The 16,365-nt window shown below is 42.8% G+C and overlaps 1 protein-coding gene and 1 long non-coding RNA gene across 4 annotated transcripts; one reads left to right on the forward strand and one right to left on the reverse strand.

Moving 5' to 3' along the window:
• Positions 1–1,406: 1,406 nt before the first annotated feature.
• Positions 1,407–4,209, reverse strand: LOC124214299 (uncharacterized). Its single transcript, XR_006882114.2, has 3 exons — positions 3,792–4,209; positions 3,468–3,662; positions 1,407–1,767 (listed from the first exon to the last, which is right to left on the reverse strand). It is a non-coding gene; the product is annotated as an uncharacterized lncRNA (long non-coding RNA).
• On the forward strand, positions 4,167–13,714 carry bdl (borderless). 3 transcript variants are annotated; one of them, XM_046616539.2, is made up of 13 exons: positions 4,167–4,670; positions 5,368–5,510; positions 6,923–7,151; positions 7,355–7,426; positions 8,909–9,075; positions 9,485–9,629; positions 9,720–9,994; positions 10,409–10,543; positions 10,783–11,042; positions 11,402–11,577; positions 11,671–11,715; positions 12,289–12,474; positions 13,191–13,714. In XM_046616539.2, exons 1-13 carry the CDS (start codon positions 4,625–4,627, stop codon positions 13,415–13,417), a joined length of 2,106 nt encoding a protein of 701 aa, XP_046472495.1. In that variant the 5' UTR covers positions 4,167–4,624; the 3' UTR covers positions 13,418–13,714. The 3 variants fall into 3 exon arrangements, with proteins under 3 accessions (XP_046472495.1, XP_046472496.1, XP_046472499.1); XM_046616540.2 differs by having other exon boundaries at positions 8,939–9,075; XM_046616543.2 differs by lacking the exon at positions 7,355–7,426 and having other exon boundaries at positions 8,939–9,075.
• The last annotated feature ends 2,651 nt before the right edge of the window (positions 13,715–16,365 follow it).

Here is a 16,365-nt window from a genome sequence, read left to right on the forward strand (position 1 = left end):
ACGTTTCAGGTACGTCAAATTTTATCACACCAAATTTCTTACGCAAATCAACGCAAAACTGTCCAATTGGTTAGGTCCAACGGAACTAACCAACAATAGCCCTCGTTTCGATCGGCGTCAGAAAATTACCATCAAAGAAAAACATCCATTAGGTACGAGCTCCTCGCAGTAGGTACTAATGGCCGTTCCTACGCCCGAGCCGCTGCCTCTCCGTCATTCATGTCAGTCGCAATCACTCATTCCTGTAATGATTCTACCTACACGCGAAACCGTTTCAATCAATGGATCACCCTCTGCGTACGTACGCTCGAAAATGAATCTAATTGACCCTGCGACGTGGGCTGAGTATCTATTTTTCAACTTATTGTCTCGTCTGATTGAATTCAAACGTCCAACCGAACGTTAAGACTTGGACGCCATCTGGTTGCCGAACGCGGAACCTCGAAGAGTCGTATTTAATTTTGAAAGTAGTTTTTCTTCGCATTTTCCCTAGCAAATCGACCGAGTGTAGTAAAGTAAACATCCAGCAGCCTGCGCAACGATTTCGGAGGCTCGATATTCCCGAAATTTGCCTGAAACGGTCAGCTGATCGCTCTTCCCGGAGCCATATTGCCCAGACGCGCTCACGCGTCGTGAAAAATGAAATTTTGGTGAAACATCACCCAGCTGTAATCGGGGAGTAGATTTCGTAAGCGACGAACCACGCTACTGTAAAAAGTTTCTACACCTACATGCGCGCACAGTTTGTCTGATTGATCTAAATTATGATAATTTCCATGATTTTACATTCCGTTGGACACGAGACTCGACACGCGTGCTAAAACCGGAGCGCCACTTGTCGTTAGAAAGGATAAATATTTAGGGCAAATTCAGCCTCCCTCCGACGGCTTCTTTGGCGTGGGTAGAGAATGGAGTTAAAAGATGCATCATACCTATTATACAAACAAGCACGGCTTACAAAAAGACAAGCTGTACCTACTCATTCGCGCTGCGCAGCTGCGCACGGACGTAATTATTGTCAGAGAACTTTTTTAGAAATTCATTCAACGCATTGATTTCCACTAATTCAAAAGCAGCCAATGAAAGGTGGCGGTCCACGCGAACCGTCCCATTATCTCAACAGAGTGACAAGGCTGTGGGCAGTCAATGCAGGCACAGAACGGATGTGACGTCACCTGAGGTCAGCCACGCAGCTATGAATAGCTCGAGAGAAACAGATTGGTTGGATCACGCGGCGAGAAAATTTAAAATTTTTATCGGACAAATAAGTGATTTGTGGAAAAAGAATACCGCGTTGATTTTTAGAACATCGATTTGGAAAATCTATGGTACATGATTAGGATGAAAAATGGTGAAATAAAATTTGCAAAATCTTTCGGGGTGATTTTTACACTCAACAGCACGACGATTGTTCAGTTATTTAATATACAAACAAGACCAACAAATCTTTTCCCCCATTCAAATATTTGAAGTTTGGTATACATGCAAGGTCGAATTTACATACGAAAATAAACTCTCAAAATTTCAGCTTTTTTAAATAACACAATTAAAGTAGATGATATTCGTGTTAATTTTATTTCGAAAAGTATTTCAATTTTCTAAAATATTTGACGTATTGACTGTGCTAGAGTTCTATATCAACGAATCTTTTCAGTAACTATTTCCAGATACCGTTTAATCCGTCGCCGTCAATTCTTCCCTCTCATCCTTTTTCTGATACATTCGACAAAAATTTGAATCCCGATGTTTCCCGAAGTAATTGGCACTCTGGAACCAAGGGTAGAGAATACTTAAACATGAATTATTCGGAAATACGATCGTGTTGTTGGAAGCTGCGGGATGCTGCGAGATACTTGTTTGACCTGAAAACCAGCCGATGTTTACATCCTGGTTCGACTTAATCCTGCAGCAAGCGGAAGAAGCGTATTAACCTCTAAGCTCAAGAATTGAAATACGAGATGACTTGGAATTCGCTACTGAGCTATAAGGATGAAGTTAGTAACGTTACTGTAACGATCAACGCATATTTGGGAAAAACCGTTACTTCGGACCTTCAGGATTGTCCAAAATTTAGCAAACCACGACAATCGAACATAATTACATTTTGAAAAACCAGCTTCTTAAAGTTGCATGATGATAATTTTTTCGTTACTCAGTTCAGCCTCGTACCGAGCTTCAAATTTCCATTTGCTTCCGACGTGCATCCGGCAAGAGTTGCAAAATCACTTGCGCCTGAGGTCGAGTTTATTATTTTATGTACCTATGTTAGTTCATCAGCGAGGTTGTGTACCCAGCAAGAAAGTGTGACGCGTGGCACTCGCATTCTGGGGGCTTTAAGCAGCCATTAAGAGCCGCATCCAACGCTCCAGAGTGAGTTACAGCGTAACATCGTTGAGTTTGATTAAAGAGTTCAGCAAAGTCACGGGAGTAAGAAGTGTCGGAAAAAAGGCCCTTTCTAAACAGGCTCGGCGAATGCACGATAATTCGAGGAGAGGAAATTGTCTCATTGTCAGTTCGGGTTCTTCTTTTAACAATTACTTTACTTGCGCCGCACCCACGCCATGGACAATTAATAGGATCAGCCCCCTAACCCCGAATGATGGAATGAAAACAACCGTCGACACCGTTGCACTCCTTATCCGCAAAGATCCCCACGAATTATTCCAACCTTACAGGGTGCAAGTAGGCCACGTTCACATTTCCGGAATTACCACCTGGTCTTCTGGTCTCGTCAAGTTTCGCAGGATTGTTCAATTTTTTTTTAACCTGCTTCTCTCACCGACTAAAAATACCGTCTTTTAATCCACTAGAATCTGTCCAACTAAATTTGAGCTATTACCATCATGACCTAACCTACGCTATTATTCATTTCACGAATAAGCTAATCAAATTCACCTCATGATTCGTTACGACTTTTTCATCGAATCACAGCCCGTGACCGTTAGCTGGTAAGATAGAATTTCTTCGGATTTTACTCATTGTTACAGTAAGTACGATTTCCAAGGCAGTAAATCGGATCACGAACGACTTTTAACGGGACTTATACAATATTTTGAAAGGAAAGAAGTCGACTTTTCCGTGTGGAATATCAGGAAGTACCAAGTTCTGTGTAATTCGATATCGATCGTTCAGCCTACCGTTAAACAACCTTCCACATCCCAACTCCCGGTTGTTCGAATTATCCAATTTCGTCAGCATAACTCACCCTCAATTAACAACTTCTACCTTCTCCGAAGCCAACACTATGAGAATTTTCCAGGGATTCTTGTATCGATTATTGGCAGTGCAGTTGAAACAAAATACCTCGTACACGAATCGGATTGCTCATAGTACCGGACTTTCTGGCTTCTCTTTTTGACCCTAAACGTGTCACCGTTGCTCCCTTCGTGACTCTGGGGTACAGGCAATTGATTTAGACGGGAATTGGGTGCAGGAGTCAGAAATTGAAGAGGGGTAGATAACCTTACACAAAGCAGCTGCAATCCGGTTCAATTCAGTTCGTTCACCGAGAGTTCTTCGGTTCGCCCTGAAGCTTATTGACAAAGGCAAGACACGTGAGAGACTGCTTTCTGTAGATTTCCCCAATTTTTCGTCTCTGGCAGTCAGGAATACAGCACAAACAGTGTCTTTGCACTCTCCGAACTCCAAATGACTCGATCATTCTGTTAAACATATAATATCCAAAGATATCCCAAATTCCAATTTGCAGATCAAGCTTCAAAAACAGATTTCACGGAAGATCAAACTTTCTTACAAAGAGAGGATAGCGACTCCTTAGAATCCGAACTTACTTCAAAGACTATCCCAGGTGATTTTTGGAATGTTGTAAACAGATGGTTGATCAACCTTCATTTCCATGGTATGAATACGGAATACTGCTTCCTACAGGATCCTGGAAACAGAAGACATGCCTACGCCAGTATCACGTAACGCACGTGACTTGGAAGGATGGTTGGTGAATATCTCATCTGGATGTAGGTACGCAACACCTTCACGAGCTTTTTTCAAAGCACGTGCCGAGAGGTACGATGTGTACCTACCGGTAAAAGTGGGTGTGACGTTTCTGGATTTCAATGACGTACTGGATTGGCGTCGTGCCTGTGAGCATCGAATTATCCCCCCACCCCCGTATACTTGTATCCGCTTTGCTCAGCGGCAGCAGCAATTACTTAGTTGACTGCTAGAAGCTCCTCCGGTTCTAGACCACTCCGTGATACCATAGCTCAGCGATAACTAAAATCACGCTTTACTGACCTGCGAGGTTAAAGTTCACCCTACCACAGCCTTCAGCCGCAAGTTTCGCGCGCAAAAAGAAGGCATAGTCGGTGATTATGCAGTTGCTGTAGATGCAAAACGTCTAGTGCCGAAGGTGCGCGTTCTGGTCCGATCGCTGAGCAAGCGGGGTTCGAGTTTTCGATCGGAAAGTATGAAGTATTGAGAGGACAGGGGAGGAAGTTTATCGGCGCGAATTCCTTGGGCGATTGATTGATCGGTTTCGGTTACCGATGATAGAAGGAAGGCAAAATAATTGACGGAAGTGATGGTGTATACAAGTGTGTGATAACAGTGCTAGGATTCATCGCTCGAAGACTAATCGCCAAGTGTTGTTCACATTCAAATCGCGATGAGAAATTTACGCACATTTCTCGTTGCCCTGCTATTCTGCAAGGGTAAGAACTTCGCTCTTTAATCCTTGTAATCCGTGTTAGGCAACAACGCGATTATCGTACGAATTTCTCGTGATCAAAATCCGATTCCTCTTGTCCGTGAAAAAAGCTCCATTGATTCGGTTGCACTCATGACAACGACAGTGTCTATCGGTAACAGAACCCATCGTGAGTCTCTGAGAGTAATCAAGTATCGTATAAATTGTCAGTGAATCTTTGGAATCTTTTAGTTCGTTATTACGGACCTGCGCCTATCAATGGTTTGCAAAATGAGCAGAGTCGAAACATCGCGTTACGAGGATATGAAAACAACTACTTTTAATTCTATCACTGTCGATGGCCTTGTTAATTATACGTATAATCTTGCATCCTATATACCGTATCATAGACACTGACCGTTCTCTCCTCGTGGGTGGATTTGAAAAAAGTTTCACTTTTATGAAACTGAAAACTTGGTATCCCGTATTGAGTGACTCGCCATCTCGAATTCTCGCAACCACTGTACAACGCAGTTGTACTCGTATTTTCGCGGTTTGCGGCTGCCGGAGTTTCGAACGCAAATCCTGCAATTGTACTGGTACACGATAGTCGAGGAGTGTAGCAATTTTTTTTTTTTGTTTTCAACTTTCATGTATTCGTGAATGCTTACCGGAGTGATCGTTGACCATCACTTTATAATTCTACGACGTGTTCCATTTAGCTCAGGGCTATGCACACCTACTCGAAGAAGAAAAAGAGCCAACATTCCTGACCGCCACCGTCGGCGGTCACATCGTTTTCAACTGTGACCTCGACTTTCCGCACGACCTACCAATCCCCTACATCTTGCGGTGGAATCATGAGGTAAGTCCATTCATAAAAATAGAACAAGTTTGTCTCAGATCAGGCGATATTGATTCAATTATTCAGGGTTGCTACAGTCTGCAAGTTAGAAATTTACAGAAACTTACCACCATGGTTTCTACCGTCTTGCGGACCATTTTTGACAGCTCTTCGAGCGCCTTCGGAAAGGCAGGCCATGTAGAGTAGGACCAAGCACGTGGTTATTGGCGACACCGGATGTAAGATCTGCTGCATACACGGTGAGACTTGCAGCGATCGAAAGACATCGTACGGAATAATTTGAATAACTTGCGGGAAACAAAATGCAAATGTCAAACTAGTGGCACACAGTGAGTGAAGTGGAAATTAACCTGATTGGAGCCTGATGCGTATGCAAATCGTGTTCGCTCGAAGGCAGTAATTGGAGTACGGGACGCAAGGCTGCATTATAATTAGGTTGTCGGTGTCTGCGACATGAGGGGTTCGTTCTTTCAGTGGGTCACTGTTAACGCGGAACGCATTGTCGCGCGATTAAGGTTCATTAGTAGGTACAGTGACTGCCTACGTTGATGGGCGCGTTTTGACAGGGCCTGATTCGCGATTGTTCCTGATTCAAATCAAACCCTTTAAGCTCCCAGATTCCAACGTCCACAACTGGCCTTATACTAACCACGACACACCGCTTCACGTTACGCACGGGTCAATCGTCATCTTTATCCTGCCCCCGAAACGACCCAATGGTTAGTCGAGATTCAACTCGTAGTCGGGAGAAAATGTTTGGCTTAGAATTCTGAGGGGAGCAGCTTCAGAAGTCAAATTTCTTTTCATCCTGCTCAAGATTTAGAGGAGAGTGATGGCGAATGAATGAAAATCAATCCATCCTACAAAGAGAATCGTAGACGAAGCTGTCTTCAATAGTTGTAGTCACCATGCATGACGTCCGTTGGGTTGTGTCTTAGTTTACTTGCGACCGAGCATTCCCCCTGGAATTGGTTACACGGTTCAGTGCATCTAGATGAGAGGCATCAACTGCAATGGTCGGTGTATCGCTGCTTGTATGATTCGTTCGTCAAGACCTTTTTAATACCGACACTTGTTAATTGAATGGAAGGGGGCTAAGTGTCGCCACGGGTTGTTAAATCCCATCAAGTTAAGCCTAATTCAATAACCCCAAGTAAATTCTCTTCTACGGCGGTCCTGCATCGGCATAAAAACCTGACGAATTTCCGTTTCGGATGAAGCTTCGGGAAAAACGATCCGCTTCGATCATATCAACAGGATACGCGAGCCTGATACTATCAAAACACACGATAACAATCATGCTCCAGAGTACACGGAGCAATTGGTTTGGTCTGTCGAATGAATTATAATGGCGCAAGTTGATTCCGAGGTTTTCCAATGCCACCTACAAGAGCTTTTGACCTGTGTTACAGGGGGCTTTGGTCTATTCGTGGTACGACGGTGAGATAATCGAGACTGATGACTACGCCGGGAGAATTCACCTGATCGGGGATGGCGGGGGCAAAGGATACGGACAAGGGAGTATCAATCTGACCAACATTCGCGAGACGGATCAAGGATGGTACGAATGTCGGGTTATATTCCCAAACAGGACGCCGAGCTCCAGAAACAACGGGACGTGGGCTCACCTGACGATAGATGGTAAAATTGAGTGGCCGAACGACAGTGGGTGTCTGACTGTTCGTCAAACATTGGCTGTTCGATTCGAAGTGTACACGTTCACGCCTAAAACTAATTCACTAACTCGAACCTAACCGATTCGGATGACGGATCTGTTTCTGGTTCCGATAGTCGTTCTTTGCACCAAGTTCTGAACACCTTGCTTTTCTTTTTTACTTCTGAAGTTGGAGCAGACGGTGCCGGGAGTCCGAATACCTCGAGAGAAGTGCAAATTGACGAAACGCGTGGGCATACCGGTAAATTAGTTGAATTAGCATTACAATACGCCGTTTCTAATTCATCTGTATCACGCTACATCTCGAGAAGATTCTAGCAACAATTTTCGCGGTCATCCAACGCGTCGCAGAAGCATCACCGAAGTGGAACGACTTTTGAAAGAGTCTGCTTTTTTCACAAACAAACTACCTCTGCGCCGCAAAAAGCGGGATACAATGGGACCGTTGAAGACCCTGTTGCACATTAGTTCGATTTCTTCATTGAACTCGAAAACTGTGTCATTCCGGTTGATTAATTGTTCGAGAAATTTTAATCAAGCAAATGGATGAACTGAAATGGATTGTCCTCTTCAATTACAGGCTGTAAAATCGGGACGTCTTTTCCGGTTCTCTAATTTAATACGGACTTAATAAACAAACGATTACTGTATAGAAAACCAAAGAGCGCACCTCTTCCGTTCATTTTGATTGACAAAGAGAGATTTACCATTTGCTACCAAAACATTTCATTGAGCAATTGTCCGCGAAATCGAGGTCCGACATACCCGTTTAACGCATCGATTTCCTCGCTTTTGTTGTTCTTACTTTACGTGATTAGTCGTAGCTCCTGCAGCGGGAACTACTTGAACTAATCTCATCGGCAACGATTACCTAGTAATCGAGTTGTTCCTAACTTTCAAGTAGGTCAAAGACCAAGTTACGCGATTCAAATTTTCGCCAATCTTTAACAATCGAATTTTTTATTCGTTTCTATTCTGCCATTCTTCCACACCGTCAAGCAGCCGCTTATCGACAAAGTCGAAGTTTGAATTAATTCGAAAAAGTTACGTCAACCTTCTTACGAGGCGAATTCTCGATACTTTTAGTCAGTTCGACCACTTTTCTTTGAGTTGAGTACGTTTGTGGTTGTTTTTATTTTTTCTTTCTTACTCCATTCGACTAAATAAATATTGAGATTCTAAACTTTTACGTGCCGATTGAAAGAAGACTGTAATGCAACGAACAAAATGAAAAGAAGGAGAATTTCTTATCAGAGACTCGTGTCGATTATATTGTGTATCAGGAGCTGGAGGGTCAAGATCGATATGAATTGTAATGCAGAATCAGTAAAGCACAACAAAAACTCGAAATAAGACACTGATAGGAATTCACAAAGCATCGGAATTTCAAATGTTTACAAACGTCCTGAAATTCGCGATATTTTAGAAAGAATTATGAATTCATCGCCGATCATGACCCTATGCAATTCACTGTGCAATACAACTATTTCGACTCGCTGAGAACGAGAGCTTTATTAATCAACGCTTGAACGTGATTAACAAAAATTAATAAAAACACCGTAATCACAGACTAGTGGAAAATGAATAAAGTTACTCATTGTAATAAATGTTGTGATTAACGAAATAAAAAAATGTAGCAAACGAGCTTCGAAAAATGCTACTCAAAAGCGAATAGCCGCTTACTAACCAATCACCAGACAGACTCGTTAAATCGTTCAACCAGGTGTGCCCCTGCGGCCACCGATTGTTACAGGAGAAAATTTGCTGGCCGTACCGCCCATAAATCAAACCACAATGGAAGGTAACACCGCAAACTTCGCCTGCGTCACCAAGAACACGAGTTCGGTGGTCAACTGGTATCGAGACGGGATTGCGATAGCGGATATCGAGGTGAGTATTCGTTCCAAAATTGACAAGAAAAAAAAAAAAAGAAATAAAGAAAGACGACACAATTGATTCCGCGCTCCTGTGACGCAATTTGAACCCCGTTAAATTTCCATTCGAATAATACAGCATTCGCATCCGACGTAGAAGGAAATAGAAATAGAAAAACGCTCCCCTTGGTAGCAGCTGTCGCTATTTGTTTCCTTTAGGGGTAGACTGAAGTTCACGACTAAGCTCAGCTGTCTCTGTTTACCTGACCCACCATTAAAATACTTGACACAGATGTCAAGACGTGGAAACACCCTTGACAGAAAAAATACCCTGCTCAAGAGACGTCGAATCGCAAATCCTTGCTCGAGTGTTAACCAATATTTCGATCAAGCGTGAGTGAAGGATTTTCACGTTGTTTACTCAGGACCTTCGCGATCGGGCGACCATTCGCAGCGATGGGACACTCACTATCACCTCAGCCGCCATGAGTGACCTGGGAGAATACACCTGCACCATTACCAGCCCGAACAACGAACGGCAGAGCGCCGCTGCCTTCTTAAACGTTCAGTGTAAGTTTCAGGTCAACTTGAAATGATGTAGCAATGAGAAAATGGATCATGGAGCGATGGAATTCACGCGGAGTTATTTTTTTTCCCCAGACAAGGCGAAGGTTATTTACGCTCCGCGAGAAGTTTACCTGCCCTATGGGAGACCCGGACTTTTGGACTGTCACTTCAGGGCGAATCCACCATTGACCAATCTACGCTGGGACAAGGACGGATTTCTCTTCGATCCGTACAACGTTCAAGGGGTGTTTTACAGGCGGAACGGATCTTTGTACTTCAGCAAAGTCAACGAGACGCATTCAGGCAGTTACACCTGCACCCCGTTCAACAATCTTGGAACCGAGGGTCCCAGTCCGCCGATCAATGTGGTGAGCCATTCCTCTCTTTTCATCTTCCGGAACATACTATGGTGAGATCTTCACCGACCAAGCGTTCCAGATATAAACCAGACGAAAATTGTAAAGGTATCAACATCTCAGTGCTTCGAGAGACGTTGCAGTTGGTCAGTGCGGCCAACGACCGGCTGAACGAAACTTTTTAAGTGGGGACTTTTATTCTTCAATTACGCCCTCACGAATACGGTTCAGAAGATCGTAAGTCGTGAAGTATGTTTGTCAATCACGTTTCGTCCGAGGTGAAGAAACCTGTGTCCTAATAGAGTGACGTGTAACGTACAATTTGGGGACTAAGAAATGCAGCCGATATCGGTGTAGCTCGAATCCTATCCCACCGATTCTCGAGTGTCCCTAATTTCGTTTGACCTCACGTTTTTCTTTCTTCAGATAGTGCAAAGGCCGCCTGTTTTCACCGTAACTCCGCAGAATTTTTACATACAAAAACTGGGTGAGAGTATTGAGATACCATGCGACGCTAGAGACGGTGATCAGACCCATCGTCCAACCATCGTTTGGTTCAAAGTACGTTTTCCATCCGAACAAACGCGGACTCATTCCGAAAGAATTTTACCGACTTGTCTAACTTTCTGACTTGTAACGCATGATGAGTGTGCACTAATGATTTATCATTCCCAAAATTGGGTGAACCGTCTCATGACGAAAAGAAGTGCATGCTCAACTCTGCTCTGGAATCGTTTCGTAATTGCTGGGTTCCATTTCGCGGGTTAATGAGTCCCACTGACACTCTCTTTCTTCTGAAGGACGGGACGCCACTTTCATCGGATCGGGTAGCCATCAACGGAGGAAATTTGACGATCGAACGGATCCAGGAGGAGGATCGAGGTGTCTACCAATGCGCGGCCAGCAACGAGGCAGCCACAGTCGTTGCTGATGCTGAACTCATGGTGCTGGACGCCCCGCCAAGAGCGCCGTACAATTTGAGTGCGACAAGCAGCAGGGACACTGTGATATTGCGATGGGTGCCAGGCTTCGTGCGGCCCAAGATGGAGTACTCGGTTTGGTAAGTGGAAAAACCCACGACAATGGAGGGTAATAACGGTAAGGAGGAATATCTATGTGTATATAAAGTGTCCGTAAAGTACCTAGAGAGAAATTAAGATGGAGTTGCTGCGGCAAAACTTCCGCAAAGCACCAATCAGGTTGAACCCAATTGAACCCTCATTCCTGTGCGCCAATTAGGACCACGTCCTCCACTACACGAGCGCCGTTCTGGTCACTCCCTGAAATGTTATTTCGTGCTTTCCGGTGGACACATTGTGAGTTAGGGAGCCATATGACATAGTGTTCCTTACCAGTACCCTTCATACCTTGGACGAAACGCCGACACTCACTGCTTCCCATTCCTTTACGAAATGTCAGGTACAGACCAACCGACACCTCCGAATGGCGGACGATGAAAATTTTGTCCCGAAAGACAACCGAGGCCACTATCAACAACTTGACCCCTGGTCGTGAGTACGAGTTCATGGTCCTGAGCAAGTATAAACACGGGGATGGAATGTTCAGCAAAGCTTTACGCATTTACACCAAACCAAGTACGTTTTTGATTTGCTAAAATCCGGTAGTTGGACTACTATTTTACACGATTGTCCGAAGCATCGCGGTTCATGGCACCTTTTACCTTTCAGGTGTCATTGATGAGAACTCTGCTTCAGAATTCAGGAGTCCGAAAGGTTAGCGAACTGCGGTAAAGTCTCTTTAGATTATGCAAAAAGGAGACGCTATGAAAAGGCTGATTTTAACCCTCAAACGAAACAAATGGCTGACACAATATTTGGGTTTCCGTTCAAACTCTGAAACACGATAAATTTTTTCTTAACGTTACTATGCCGATGTACTTTTTGCCATTTCTATCGGTCCAGACATAAATTATCCAACTCGTATTCATGTGACCTTGAAATCTCACTTCATTCTCTCTTCTCAATCTCATCTTCATTGAATTAATCGATGTTTCAACATTACGAAGCCTTTTATTTTCGCTCATTCTAGTTATCCTCCACCGTTTGCTTTTGATATGATCTATTTAACAGACTGGTACATGGATATCTATTTTTTCACTTACGAACATCCCTCTGCCATCAAGCTAGCATAACGAGTCTTGTTTCAAGTGAAGTAAAAAATTAACATCACTTCTTACAAAGCCTGTTCCACAAGCTTGCAACTTCAACACCATGAATATCTGCCTTTTTTATGCTCCGCACTTTTCTCCGTGACCAATTAACCGAGACTCAAATCTGTCGTACTAGAATCCTCTGAATACATGAGCACCCCGCGGAATTTGAGGGTGCAGCCAGCGGTTGAAGGTTACTTGGTAACCTGGGACCCTCCAGCGCACGGAAGCGAGCTAGTCAGAGTGTACACGGTGAGATGGTTCCGAGGACCGTTAGAGCAGCTCTATGGAATGGCTGAAACCACCGACACGTCCTACTTGGGTAAGCCACCCCTGTCTGTAGAATTACTTTACGACGACCCTCGGTAATTGAGAATACGGGTATGACGCGATGTCGTCTCGGTTAGAAACGTACGGAGGGGGCGTACAGCACCGAATGTTGAATACCTTGAGAAATAATCAACGCATGCAGGAAGTCGAGCGAGTGCTACTTGCCCAAATTGTGTCTTAAGACGCGACTAGTCACTCAATTAACTCGGATCGTCCTCAACTAGATTAAATAAGGGAGAATAAGCGGCGTGCTCGTTCATGCTCTTCCCATTCCACTAACGCAGAGTTTAAATTTTCTAGCTTTTCTTGCGGTGTTGTTGTTTCTCGTTCTCTTCTCTTTTTTACGCGTGGTTCTTACGGTCGTCCTAGTTGGGGGGTCGGAAAAATTCATTGAGACAGCAACAACTCTGCCAAGTTTCAAATCGGTTCCTTAACTAATACCAAAGTCATACAAAACGAAATTACTGGTTATAAAAACTACACATACCTTACATTCAAGACTTTCGAAGCTTAAAGATACGTCTTCCGGTTGACGTAGAGTCTTGAAACTTTACACACATTTTTTTTCAATCATTCGGAACAGATCTAAGAAGGTGTCCCAATGAAAATGTTTCCAACGTCCAAGTAAAGACCACCCTATAACGGTTCTTTGGATTCCTCTCTGAGCTTGGGGAAGAGCAATTAACTGATTGCTTTTATGCGTTTCAGTGAAAACACTCGAGGAGGAGAGCTACTACACTTTCGAAGTCACCGCGATGTCGCTGTCCGACGATTTCGCGACAAGCGATCGTTTCGGCCTAGAAATTCCGGCCTACAGGAGAAACAGGGCCATCTCAATGGGTATCGTGGCAGGGATTGGTTTTCTGGCGGCCGCATTGGCCGCCGTCTGGTGGGCGAGGAAGAAATTCTGCCGGGGATTATCCAACGAGAAATAACGGTGATTATCCTCCACACTCGCGGCGTAATCGGGTGTCGGAAGAAAATTGTTACTACGACGTGAATGGAAGCTGAGTCTGGACAGAAAAGCAGTAGGTTAGGTGAATAGAAAGGGAAAAAGAAATTGAAAATTCGAATTTTACCGCACAGTGTTTTTCAAATTTTTTAAACAATTTTTCACGATTCGAGTCGTTTCCGTTTCCGGATTAATCGACTCCTAGATAACATGTTTTTATTCAGTCTATGTAATGGATAACGTATAAATAAATGAACATCGTTATGTAATTTAAAAATCATTTCATTCTCATTTATTAGTTATTTGTGCAAGTAGTGTAATAGAAGGTCGTACTCGATCGCACGGACATTACTTCGTGCATGATTTATCGTAAACTGGGCTCGACCCGGAAATTCAACTAAAGTTTGAATGGAATAACTGCAATCTAATTTACGGTATCAGATCTCGTTCGTTGACGGTTTTTAATGCACAATCTAAACAGCCAGTGCTAAAAATGTCAATTAAGCGAAGGGCTGTAAATACACGTATAATCGGATTTAATCTTTCCGAGTTGCGGAGTAACAGCTGGCGATAAAATTCCGCGTTGATAATTTCAACTCAAGTTCATGTGCACGCGTAAAGTTATCCAGCGAAGTAAACTACTGGAAATATTAGAAAAAAAAAAAAAAAAACACACCGCAAGTACCTTCGCACTCTTTAGGTGCAGGTTCTTCAGTTTTTATCTTGCGTAATACGAGAGGCTTCAAAGTACATATTTACAGTTAAAAATATCGATTCAAATGTAATACGTGTACGTGTACGGATATTTTTTTTTGCAAGGTGCAATGTTTGCACATTGTTTCTTTGTAACAAATCGATTGCTCGAGAGATCTCCACAGGGATTTCTTATCACGCACAGTTTGCGATTGCAGGAATGACATTCGACGATTACGATTCTTTTCAAGTACATTTTTAACCCTAGTATCGGTAGTACAAAAAAAAAAAAAAAAAAGCGAATAAAAAGCAAAAAACAATCTACCACAAGTTTAATTACCCGACATTGATGCTCAACTTTTCATACATTGAATTAATTTCTCCTTGTTTTAAATTTAATCGGCAATCTAGCTCTAATGTCTCAAACCGATTACCGATCGGAAACACCAGCACACAATTTATACAAGTGTTCCTCGTTATCGGCGAATATATCGCGAGAGAATGAGGTGTCGGCAATATGGTCGAGTTATTATCAGTCTCACCGATTCAATACATGTCGAATAATAAATTCCCAACGACACGGCGCGCGGATCATCGTGTCGCAATTAATCACAGCTGATTTAGACGACGCCTGCACGATTTCACTAATCTATCTTTTCTCTGAAAAAATCATTCTTCTTTGAATGGCCTTTCACCCGCCATTACTTCGAAACACACTTCGACCATTCGTACTTTAATTTTTAGCAATCTTCTGTTGATCCCTCGAAGTTGCTACGGTGCGAATAAAAATTATCTCAAAATATGAGATAGTTCCTATCAGCCTTGCGACCTGACAAAAGTAGCACGAGGAAGCGTGTAGAATGTAGCTTGAGCAAGCAAGCCTGTGCACGGTTCAAGTACACGTACCATAACAGCGTAGAAATAATGAAATAACGTTAGGAAATACGTGAATCTGACCTCGCTATAAAACAGCTGATTCGTTTATTTCGCGTCCACGTACACCTTGACGTACAGGATTATTACTGGTCAGCATATGTTCAAGTTTGAATCGAACGACAAAAACAGCCTTGTTTCAGACACGTACCCGGCTCGCAATCGGCAGCCGTACACTTTACGTACACCGTGCATATTTGGCTCGATCAAAATTACAGTCGTTGTTCCCATTCACCTGTGCCGTACGTAAGCCGAGGCTGTGTCATTGGATGTATGTGTTCCTTCTTATCGTCGCTCAATGCGCATTCTCGATGGATAGCAAAACCGGCTTAACGTTAACGCTCTTTGTTATCCATTAGCTATCATTGTGTGTATACATATATACAAATATATATATGTATATGTATATGTATGTATACAGTAGCACTGCAATATATTTTACGACAAATTGCCAGCTCGTTTGAATATTCATTACTTGTAATCGCGGCGCGGAGATATCTTGACGTGTCAGTAAATCAAAGGAATAAAGATAAGAAGTGAAAACAGTTGTCAAGTCGTTTCATTAAACGTAATTCAATTACCCTGTAGTCAAAGTTTCAACTGTTTCTTCGACTAGGTTCAAGGAAAATTGAAAATACCCATTCAAGCTCGTTGCGGAGTATGAAAAATGAGCCTGTTTTCTGTCTTTCACTTTTTGACTCGCTTCATTTACCGTGACAACTGATACACGCGGCGTTCTTCGTCAACTTGGCCACTTTTTTTTTATCCCCTCGGATCTGTTTGTTCAAATTTTTGTGAATCTTAGCAGATTTTTTTTAATAATATCCCTTTCGGAAATGTTATTTTTTCTTTTTTCTTTAACCCGTGTATCACGGAGGATTGTACTTGGGGAAAAAAATTTGAAAACGAAAAATGATTAGTTTTCCATGAACTATTTAAACCAATATATGCTATATTTGTGATGACATCAAGAAGACTATTTTCAGTGAAAAGAAGGAGGCTTTTTTTCAGTTTTTTTTTTTTACTTTCAACGCGACTCGTTCGATTTTGCTGTAAATTTTACAGGGTACTTGGCAGTGTATTGCGAACGTATTAAAAAACTGACATTGTGGAACTCGACATTCTTGCCGGATAGAATATACAGTTTACCGAGAAAGGCGAATTAAGTTAGATCAGAGTTCTTCTTTTCCACAAACTATTCGATGCGATATACGTTACATTGTTGATAAAAATTCTTTTTTTTCCGCTGAAAATAGACTTTTTGATCTCATCAAAAATATAACGTATGTCGCACCAAACAGTTGT

Source organism: Neodiprion pinetum, chromosome 3 (genome assembly GCF_021155775.2).
Source record: "Neodiprion pinetum isolate iyNeoPine1 chromosome 3, iyNeoPine1.2, whole genome shotgun sequence".
Taxonomy (NCBI): domain Eukaryota; kingdom Metazoa; phylum Arthropoda; class Insecta; order Hymenoptera; family Diprionidae; genus Neodiprion; species Neodiprion pinetum.

Bases quoted from the DNA above. Each gene is read 5' to 3' on its own strand.
- bdl (XM_046616539.2), top strand. From the start codon at position 4,625: ATGAGAAATTTACGCACATTTCTCGTTGCCCTGCTATTCTGCAAGG. The intron at 11,578-11,670 runs GTACGTTTTTGA...TTTACCTTTCAG, and splicing joins ACGCATTTACACCAAACCAA to GTGTCATTGATGAGAACTCT. The intron at 12,475-13,190 runs GTAAGCCACCCC...TATGCGTTTCAG, and splicing joins CACCGACACGTCCTACTTGG to TGAAAACACTCGAGGAGGAG.